General features: G+C 42.7%; 2 protein-coding genes across 3 annotated transcripts; one reads left to right on the forward strand and one right to left on the reverse strand.

Annotated features, from left to right (window-relative positions):
- The first annotated feature begins 344 nt into the window (after positions 1–344).
- slc25a18 (solute carrier family 25 member 18) lies at positions 345–5,610 on the forward strand. 2 transcript variants are annotated; one of them, XM_084476763.1, is made up of 11 exons: positions 345–425; positions 636–758; positions 1,615–1,983; positions 2,228–2,350; positions 2,940–2,995; positions 3,227–3,317; positions 3,520–3,635; positions 3,851–4,025; positions 4,519–4,697; positions 4,847–4,922; positions 5,033–5,610. In XM_084476763.1, exons 3-11 carry the CDS (start codon positions 1,964–1,966, stop codon positions 5,175–5,177), a joined length of 981 nt encoding a protein of 326 aa, XP_084332889.1. In that variant the 5' UTR covers positions 345–425; positions 636–758; positions 1,615–1,963; the 3' UTR covers positions 5,178–5,610. The 2 variants fall into 2 exon arrangements, with proteins under 2 accessions (XP_084332889.1, XP_084332890.1); XM_084476764.1 differs by lacking the exons at positions 345–425; positions 636–758 and adding an exon at positions 793–881 and having other exon boundaries at positions 1,611–1,983.
- Positions 5,611–6,608: 998 nt separating this feature from the next.
- On the reverse strand, positions 6,609–10,014 carry atp6v1e1a (ATPase H+ transporting V1 subunit E1a). The gene is made up of 9 exons (XM_084477604.1): positions 9,848–10,014; positions 9,362–9,427; positions 9,155–9,264; positions 8,652–8,718; positions 8,000–8,089; positions 7,573–7,641; positions 7,396–7,490; positions 7,103–7,190; positions 6,609–6,968 (listed from the first exon to the last, which is right to left on the reverse strand). The coding sequence occupies exons 1-9, from the start codon at positions 9,878–9,880 to the stop codon at positions 6,906–6,908; spliced, it is 681 nt and encodes a 226-aa protein (XP_084333730.1). The 5' UTR covers positions 9,881–10,014; the 3' UTR covers positions 6,609–6,905.
- Positions 10,015–10,418: the final 404 nt, after the last annotated feature.

Here is a 10,418-nt window from a genome sequence, read left to right on the forward strand (position 1 = left end):
ACCATATTGTATTGTATGGATCTCCGGGAAATTATGTAATATCTGTTTTTGTAGAATGGGTATAAATAACTTAATGAGAAAACTGTTGTGGCTCAGCAAGTTGATGATGAAAAAAAAAAAAGTCATACTACATTACATTTGTGCTGGCCCGGCCATGTCTGTAGCAGGGGCCGATGTGTTAGGCATGAGTTAATGTTGAGTTGTATTAGCGCCCTAGACCTATGTGGCTGGGCCGTGTCAAACGGGGGAATCAGCGTGAGAGGGAGGGGCTTAGGCAAGAGGACAATGCGGCTGTTTGTGCAACGGCCCCCGAGTGGCGGCTGGCTCGCTCAGATCGCTCTCGCTTGACTACCAGTGCTGCACACATTGTTGAAGGGAAAGGAGAGTGGACAGCTTGATCCTGCCTACAGGATGCACCCACAGAGGTAAGTACCCCCCCATGCCCCACTGCCGTCCGTGGGAGAAATGGAAGGATTTTCTGCACTGTCTCTCATGGGGGAGCTGTGTGTGTGTGTGTGTGTGTGTGTGTGTGTGTGTGTGTGTGTGTGTTTGTTTTATCTGAGTTTGGGGGAAGTTGAGGTTGGGGAACCGACCATTGGCTCAGGGTGAAACGGTTTTGTCTGTGTTTTTGGCAGGGCTTCTTGTGCGTGAAAGGAGCTGAGCTGAAAGAAAGTTCCCCAGAAAGAGGCTCAGTGAGAGGCATGTGCAGAATGTGACCAGGACCCAGCCTGGAAAAGACAAAGACTGAAAAAAGGCAAGTGGGTCAAAGAAAGACGAAATAGTAATAATGAAAGAATTGTAGTAAAAGACAGCTTCAAAAGGCTAATTGAAGGTCAGCCTGAGATGGTCCAAACTGATCCAAAGAGATGAAGGAGTAAAACGTGAGTAATTCTTTCCGTACTTTTGAAAAAGGAAAACACATTTACATTAGAGTTGACCGTTTACAGTTTAAATAAACAATGGGGAAATGAGGTGTGGAGGTTAAAAGTGGGATTAATTACTAATCCTTGGGCACTAAGGAGTGAGAAAAAATGGAAAAGAATGCGGAACGTGCAGAGACTCTGAGTGTTCGGATTTCCCAACAGGGTTTCACGACATTGTTATCATTAAAATCATTCTCCTTGGGAAAGACCACAAGCTACGGTGGCTCAGTATGAACCAAAAGAAAATAGGGTCTTGTAAATCTTCTTTATTTCAAATATCTCTTTCAGTTATTTTGTAAATGGTGGAATACAAACGGTGTCAAATAAAAGCGGTGACCCCTGTCATCTTTCAGTTTCTTCCCTGTTCGTTAGATCAAATGGACTAATCCTTTTAGCGGGCAGATTAGAGAGATTTAAGATGTTCAGCTTCAGTGTGGCGCTCTCAAAATATTCTACTTTTCATTTGTTTATGAATGAGCATCTTGGTTGTTTAGCCTGATATTCATGATGAGATTTGTCAAATGAGCGGTCAAACATAGAGAGTGCAAACTCCTATTCAGTCAATCTATTGAAGATACAACTTCCCCTAACCCAATAATCTATCCCACACAATGCCTTTGTTAACTTTATCCCTTGAGTTGTATAGGATCATCTTTCATGTGTATTAACAGATACTGTCTTTTTCAGGCAGCTGCAGAGAGACCAGGATTTGGCGTGAGGCGCAGCAGAGCAGGAAGGCTGGGTGGAATACACATGTCTTAACATTAGAGGTTGGAACCACATCTCAACGGAAAAGGGCTTGATCAGTGTCACTCCAGGGAGGAGCACACCCAGCCCCACCGGGTTCACATCAGAAGTGCAGTGAGCAACATTCGAAGCGTGCTACATGCTGAGAGAGCAGCCCAGGATTTGGCTCTAATCAGGGGCGGTATCACCTTCGGCCGCGTGCCAACTCAAAGGCAGCAAGAGAGGCGGGGGAGGAAGAGGAGGAAGTAACGGTTCAGACGACAGAAGAGGAAAAGAGCCCAGCCCGAAGCAGGATGGCCGAAAAGAAAGTCAGGTGAGGTCCAAGTCCTTCGTAATGAATCCATAGAACGAGTCATCAAATTAGTTTCTTTGGTTGTGTGTTTGTTTACTTGTGTGGTATGAACGTTTGTGTCTTCATTGATGTTGTTTTTTTGATCCATGGCCTTCAACAGAATAATCCTTCAACATTTGCATGCCGTAACCAACAGCAGGTGCATTGTTTTGCATGTATCCATGTGGTTGTGTTTGTGTGTGTCTGTATGTTGGTATTCTTACAGCCTCCCTGCTAAGCTGATTAATGGGGGCGTTGCCGGGCTTGTTGGTGTGACATGTGTGTTTCCTATTGACCTGGCCAAAACACGCCTCCAGAACCAGCAGGGTGCCCAAGTCTACAAAGGATTGTGAGTTGGGCTCCCAATTAAATCATATTTAATTATAGTATAGGGTGTTGGAAACCCCCCAGTAGGTACTGTTTAGGAGGTATTTGATTAGGGCTAATACTACCAGAGGATCACCAAGCATCTTGCTTGGTCTTTTTCTACGCAGACATTTCCAAAGAAAAAAAGCAATATTTCAAAGGTGTTGTGTTTTCTGTAGTAACAGTAAGTTTCAATAATGTGCCCTCCTTTGATGAATCGCGAAGGATGGGGCAGCTAACCTATACAAACCCTTTTGAAATATAGTATAGTCTTTGTATAAACCCCCTAGGTATTGCATATTTCATGTGCTGTGTTTTATATGTATCTTTATTCTATGCTAGTGATAAGACATATTAATTTATTTTCCTCCTTTGTGTTGTCTATTAGTATTAAAGTTGTTATCACAGCTAATAACACTATTTTATTTCACACAAAGCTGTTATTAACCATCAGTATAACTTGCATATTTTTTCCAAAAGTTTAAACTGCTGTGTCTAATTGTTTTATATACCAGGCTCAGAATATTGCTATATAAAAAATACAACAACAAGCCTTTTCTTGTGTTTTGAAGGCTGGATTGCTTGGCTAAGACAGTGCGGTCAGAAGGCTATTTCGGATGTTATCGAGGTATTTGTTTCCATTCCATGTTCCCATCCTTTATAATTACCTTAATGTGTCCACCTTAACTTGTCCCTTCTTCTTCCGGGCTTTGGTCTTTTTATAGCCAGTAGTTTACATTGACCCTAGCTGCCCAGGCTGGCAAACCATATGTTGCCGTGTTGTTGGGTGTTGTGTTTGTGTGTCTTAGTGCAAGCTGTCACACATGTCACTTCAATCCGTTGTGTTGATCCACTACAGGCGCTGCAGTGAATCTCACCCTTGTCACTCCAGAAAAAGCCATCAAATTGGCAGCCAATGACATCTTCAGACAGAAGCTCTCGAAGGACGGGTAGCACTTCTTTTGTCCCCAAGCTTTACAAAATCACATACACATGCAATTCAACTCAGTATACAAAACGCCAATTGGCTTAATTGTAAATTTCAAAATATGTTTTTTAATTTCTTTGTTTATCCAGACCATGTGTGCCTCAAAAGTTGTAAGTATTCAATATATTGAGTTCACTATATCTGTATATCTTGTCCCTCCCCAGAAAGCTTCCTCTATGGGGGGAAATGCTGGCAGGGTGCGGGGCGGGGACCTGTCAGGTGGTCGTCACCACGCCCATGGAAATGCTTAAAATCCAGCTGCAGGACGCAGGAAGACTGGGTAAGCCTGGCATTGTCAACATGTATATTTTCCAGTGGTTTGCAATCTCATGTGTGTAAAAAAAGCTCAGATATTTCAAAATGCTGGGCAAGAATATGAATGGAGAGGGTAGTCACAAGGTCATGGCTTTACATTTTTTGCAACATTAAAAGTGCAATGGGTGAACGAGCACATGACTAGCATTGACACTGACTAGCATCTGATGTGTTGTTTAGCTGCCCAGAGGCCGGTCCCTACTCCGGCCCAGGCCGGGGCCGCTGGGCCATCGCTGGTGGCTGCCCCCCCTGCCCGGCCCCCCTTTCGGACCTCTGCCACCAGCATCACCCTGGACCTGCTGAGGACCCAAGGGCTCGCTGGCCTCTACAGAGGTGCCTGGGCCACACTGTTCAGGTCTGCCTGCTTATTTGCTACCTGTCTGTCTGCCTCCTCGCCTGCCTGTCTGTCTGCCTCCTCACCTGCTGCCTGTCTGTCTGCCTCCTCGCCTGCTGCCTGCCTGTCTGTCTGTCTGCCTCCTACGCATTCTACAGAAACCTCCCAAACATAAATTGGACAAAGTCAACAATATACTTTCTGTAGGCCCAAGGTAGTTTGTTCGGTTTGGAACTTAATTTGAAGTTATTGATTGAGGATTGTATAACCTTTGTCATGCCTGCAGTGGAACTTTGATAATCATTACTAATGAATCAATAGATTTCCTGCGGCTATGTCTGATGCGTGTGAAGCATGCTGCCCATTCTCTCTCTCCTACTCCTATTTACCCATCTAATCAATAAACCTCAGTGATTCATCTGTTGCCCTCTTCTTCCTTAACGGCTTCACATTTCTCTTTGGTTCTGCTTGATTCCTTTCCATCTGACTTTGCCTCACATTTTTGTGCTGCCAGGGATGTCCCTTTCTCCATGATCTACTTCCCGCTGTTCGCCAACCTAAATGCACTGGGCCCGAGAGGGGTGGGCTCAGGTTGCCAGGGTGACGGGAATGAGAGAGCGCCCTTCTTGCAGTCGTTCCTGTCAGGTTGCCTCGCGGGGTCAGTGGCAGCTGTAGCCGTGACGCCCTTGGATGGTGAGTACAAAACAGGAGAGACTTACAGAGGGACAGGAATGTCCTCTTGCCACTGCTAGCCTCAATCCCTGCTACAATGGGTTTTTGGTTTATTGGTTTCCATACTCCCACTTGATTGAAGTGACATGCTGTTTTCTATGTTGCTCTAGTCATAAAGACTCGTCTGCAGACCTTGCAGAAGGGAGAGGGTGAAGACAGCTACAGAGGGATCCTTGATTGCATAAGGTGAGGACAACACTTCTTCCACTTTAATGCTGTGGCCCTCTCTGTGGCCCTCTCTGTTCTGTCTGGTGAATTTCTGACTCCTGACTGTCCACCTCCTGTGTGTTGTACAGACGTATCATCAGCCGCGAGGGGCCCTCTGCGTTCCTGAAGGGGGCCACGTGCCGCGCGCTGGTCATTGCGCCTCTCTTCGGCATTGCTCAGGGCATTTACTTCCTCGGTGTTGGCGAGGCGGTGCTGGAGTCTTTGGGCGTCTAAAGCCCATTTGTAACGGCCATGGTATTTCTCTCTTCTACTAAATGGTATTACTCACACATTGTGAATAAACAGGAGTGAACAGTGGATGCACACGATGGATGGACTGTTAGCTACCCAAAATTGGAAATGAGAGATAACGAGAGGACATCTCTTGACTGACTAATATGTGGACCAATGATCCACTCTTTAATGTCTTTAATGTTTAACAAGGTTTCAAAAGGTCCACCAGGTTCTTGTGTGTGTGGATAAACGGGTAGTGTTTTCCCTAGTCGTCCCGGGTACTTCCAGGGGAATATCTAGGGCTGGTCTTTCCCCTCTGAGATAATTCTGACTGACTGAATGTCACAACGTTATTGACCACTTCCCCTGTTTGCATTTAATGAAAATCAGATTTCATCAGACGGGTTTGTATATGCCATGTCCAATTGTCGGAATAGCAATCATCTCAAAGTTTCTTTGCCTAATGAAGGGGCTTAGCCTACTTCCACCCTCGTCATACAACTCCCCCACAGCCGCAAGTTTAAAGTTGTAATCTTGGCTCTCCTCAATGGAGTGAGGCATGCCCGTGACTTCAAAGTCTTTGGATAATCTGCTGATAATGCTTTAAGCCTAGTGTGTGTCCTGTACATCCCCACATGCTTCTTACGGTCAGCAGGCCTCAGGTTAGAGTGCTGGGCCACTCTCTCGTGGCCTTAACTTCCTCTTCTGGAGGTCCGAAGAACTTCAAGCCATGCTGGATTTATTGCTCAGTATTACTTATTTTGTTTTTATATATATATATATATAATATATATATATAAAAAGCCAAGTACTTGACCTGAAGAAATGATATAAACAGTAATATATGCAATGAAGCCTTATCTTAGCTGATAGTCTCTAGCCCAAATTAAACGTCTGCATTTAATAGCCTATCATGGTTTCTCTATTTGCCGGAAATCAAGACCCTTGTGAAATGGGCTCCCCTACCTGCTCCTAGAGGAATCCCCACCTCCTCTAAAATGGTTTTACAATTCGCTAAAGGGTCAACAGTCCCACATACTTTTACCTTTGGTCCAGGGAGAAACTCTACAACTGTAGACTTTTGTACTATATTTCTGCTCACTCAGACCTCGACTCCTTCAGCGTGGTTGTGGGACATGCTGGGTTTGGAGGATGGAGGGAAGAGGAACCAAGAGGAATGGAATTGATTTGTAGATTTTGTCCCAAGTTTGTAAGGACATCTTTGTAAGATGACATTTGACAGCCCACCTAGCATTATGGCATCTTAGTCTACATAAATCCACTAGGTGGCACTATAATCTTTTTTTATACCTTTCTAAAGAGGCTAAATTACCTACAGTATAGTAGATAATATTATTTAGACAATGTAGTTGAAATCTAGATGAATGCATCGTTTACAGGCTGTAAATAAAATCCATTCGTCCATTCGTGTTCAGTTGTACATTATTTTATTGTTTTGGCATACATATCAAGTGCTTGACTACAATGGTAAAATACATTTTTTATCAAAAGACTGTATTCATTGACATTCACAAAAATACTAATTTTTATAAAGGCACTTCTGGGACACAAATCTATTCAATACAAAACCATTTCAATGGCACACAAGAGATACCTGAATATCCAGCCTTAGCACTGCAGTGAGTGTAATGGGTGCTCCTGACCAACAAAGGCAACTTTTCACACAGTTACAGCCTCCTCAAGTCCTCCCACTTCTAGTGTATCCATTTAGTCCAGGAATTTACGGTTAGGGTTAGGACCAAACAGTGATTTTCTGACTTCAGGCATCATCTGTAAAAAGGGCAACAAAACAAGAGTTTTACTGGTTATGGTACATTATAGTGGTTAACATGGCAACAAAGCCAGAGTTTCACTGGTTATGGTACATTAAACATTACAGTGGTGAACACTGTGTGCAGCTGTACCTGTTGGGCCATGAGGTCCAGCCTGCTCTCCAGAGTGTTGGCTACCTTGATCTTCCCGTTGTCATTGTACACTTCCACTCCGCCGCAGCTGACACACACACACACACACACACACACACACACACACACACACACACACACACACACACACACACACACACACACACACACCTTTATCTACTACTACGTCTATGTTTTTGTTCAACACAATCTTCAGCTTGATCATATTACTTACATTGATATTGCTCAATAATGATTCACTACTACAGTGGGATACTTCTGTGTGGACTTACATGTCTGATGCAAGAAATCGGTTCTGGTCGATTCTGACGACAATGTTGCTCTTCACCTTGTCTTTATAAATGGCAATGTCTTTGTCAATGGCCGCCTGTTGAAGTCATAGAACTGTAAGTCTTCTTTAAACAGTACTGCATCCCAGTTGGTTAGCAAGTGATTATTGACCCTCTCACCTGCACCATCTCTACGTCCTGTTGTCGGCATCGGACCGTCACTTTGGGCTCTAGTAACTGATAGAAGCCCTGGAAAATGTGTTGCATACATGCAGTACAATGTCAAGACTCAATCGGCTCTCAGTCTGTATTGAATTTGGCAAGGCTGCACACACACACACACACACACACACACACACACACACACACACACACACACACACACACACACACACACACACACACACACACACACACACACACACACACACACACACACACACACACTAACCATGAGCTATTAAAGACCTATACTTATAGCATTTATTTTTATAACATTGTCAACATTGGTCCCTTTCGTTAATATCATCCAATTTACAGCATCTACACATACTGTTGCATTCCCTTAATTCAAGTTGAGCATGGAAAAGCAGACAGAGCAATTTACCTGCAAGATCAAACCCTCCAACAACGCAGAGTATCTGGCAGGGTCTTTGGAAATATCTCCAAGTCTCTGGCGGGCCTCGTTCAACAGATCCTGCAATTAACCAACAATAATACTGACTGGCTGGCTGGCTGCCCACCATTGAATGTGTGGTATGGCATCGCATCGCATGGGTCACTATGATGTTGGTCAGTGTGAAATGTGCCGCCAATTGTCAAAGCACTTCGATTGTCCACAGTGGTTAGAAAAACTCAACATAAAAGCAAACCATTTAACCTTTCAGCCAACCAAATACATACATCCACTATGTATTTCTCTAAACAACAGACTACAGGAGAATAGCTGTAAGAATGGATGACATGATGAGCCTGTTTCAGTCTGTGCACTAGCTCCACCTGCAGGCGGGAAAGTGTCAGACTTTGCCAAGGGCTGGAGAACACATTCATGACAGGCATATACAGAAAACTCAAAATAAAACTCAAAATATGAACACATAGATCTTAACACATGAACACATCACATCTTAGACCTGAGGTGCGCATAGTAACATTGCAATACATCAAACCTGAGGATACAAATATGGGTATTTTGAACAATGTTTCCTATGCGAGTGTAGCCCGGTACATCTGGTGTGGCAGAGAGGATGACCACTGACCACGATCATGTCATCACGAGCCTTGAGCACCTTCAGCCGGGACTGGTTCAGCAGGTTGGACATCTGGCTGTTATCCATCAGGGAACAATTACCATTTGCATGAATACAAATTATTAGCATTTGTCAAACACACTGCATCCACTCCAAAGCAACCTGGATATAAAAGGACTGCAAGGGTAGTTGTACTTTGTTGTTTAAATCCTGTTCCATGAGGTTGTAATAAAGTTATGTTATAGTATTTTTGAGTATTGCATATATCATAATGTATTGTACACATTATTTCATATATTTAGTTATTTCAGAAGACAATTCACATTAAAGCAAAACAGTATGCTGTGTTTATTTAAAACATATCAATATAAGCCTATATTGAAGTAATAAGTATATTGTATCAGCATAACCTTTTCAGCCTACATACTGTAGTTGCAAACCAAAATTCTGCATAAAAACGAATTGAGTCCCATTTTCTGTTCTCTATATCCTGTAAAACACCTACATCTTACATTTTCTTGTGCTGTTCAATCTGCTTTTCCTTTTTCTCATAGAATTCCATGATTTTCACCCTTTGTGTCTGCACTAAACGACCTTTCTCTATGTTGAACTCTTCCTCCGCCTGAAATGATTGGGAACAGGGATATCATGTTATGTTTATCACTTAGCCTGAACATATCCTTGATAAAACATCATTGAGTATAAGCATCTGAATATACCTTTGCATCAATTTCTTCCGCTTTCTCACTGGCCTCCTGTTCAATAAAGGCCATCATGTGCTTGATCTGCCAAAATGTATGCAATGTTAGTTCAACCCAGTGTATAAGAACTCATTGCTCGCTCATACAAACAGAGGTTCGTTGAACGTCAAGTTTTATGTGTATGCATACATGTATATGTTTCAATCGCTTGATGGAGCGGCACAACAGTTTTATTTTGCAAATAAGTTACGTCAAGATGTTAAGATCAATATATAGGCTACATAAGTAGGAGTATCAATTTTAGCACATTAGCTTTTTTTTTTACTTCACTTGGTTGCCAGTTTTCGTACAATCGTGTTGTCATATCGTGGGCACAAGGTGCGATGTCTAAGTTAAAACTACTTTGGTGAGCTAGACGCTGAATAGTTAACTTAATCACAGATGGTTCAACAAAGTAGAAGTTAGCTCATCAGGCTGACATGACAAATGTCGGATTAACATTACCTGTTTCTGGACATCGGCATCGCTGAGCGCCATGGTTAATTCTCTAAAAAAAAGTATTATTAATCTAGCGAATAATGCTGTACAAATACAAACAATAAAGTTAACCAATAACTTCCCTAAGTGTTCGCGTGGTATTGACCATGGACCTATAAAGGCTTTTGACACCACCTGACCGAGTTTCTACCAGTCAGCTGACCCCAGATGGGGCGGGACGCTACTGAGCAGCGTCACTTCTTTTTTGAATGACGTCTTTATATAAATTATAGTATAGGCCTATTTTTTTTATTTTAATCTCTCTATATATATATTTACAGTTCATTAGAGACATACTTTTCTAACGATGTTCACTTTTGGGAGTTTGTTGATGGCTAAATAGTGGCCCTGTGCTCTTCGTGCTTCGATGTTGTATTTTAAATATGAATAATTATCAATACAATTCATAATTATTCAATATAAATCCATATAATTAACATTTTGCTGTGAGTATCGTTATCTTCTTGTTATCTACATTACAACAAAGTGCCCCTTGTGTAATGCGGACTACATTCCACACGGCGGCTCTCTGTCCAGT

The sequence above is a fragment of the Micromesistius poutassou genome (genome assembly GCF_964030765.1).
Source record: "Micromesistius poutassou genome assembly, chromosome: 13".
Taxonomy (NCBI): domain Eukaryota; kingdom Metazoa; phylum Chordata; class Actinopteri; order Gadiformes; family Gadidae; genus Micromesistius; species Micromesistius poutassou.

Excerpts from the sequence above, each read along its gene's own strand:
- atp6v1e1a (XM_084477604.1), bottom strand. The coding sequence starts at position 9,880 with ATGGCGCTCAGCGATGCCGATGTCCAGAAACAG. Across the intron at positions 8,090-8,651 it reads CTCGTGATGACATGATCGTG|GATCTGTTGAACGAGGCCCG; the intron begins GTCAGTGGTCAT and ends GGTTAATTGCAG. Across the intron at positions 7,642-7,999 it reads TGGAGGGTTTGATCTTGCAG|GGCTTCTATCAGTTACTAGA; the intron begins GTAAATTGCTCT and ends CACATTTTCCAG.
- slc25a18 (XM_084476763.1), top strand. The coding sequence starts at position 1,964 with ATGGCCGAAAAGAAAGTCAG. Across the intron at positions 1,984-2,227 it reads ATGGCCGAAAAGAAAGTCAG|CCTCCCTGCTAAGCTGATTA; the intron begins GTGAGGTCCAAG and ends GTATTCTTACAG. Across the intron at positions 2,996-3,226 it reads CTATTTCGGATGTTATCGAG|GCGCTGCAGTGAATCTCACC; the intron begins GTATTTGTTTCC and ends GATCCACTACAG.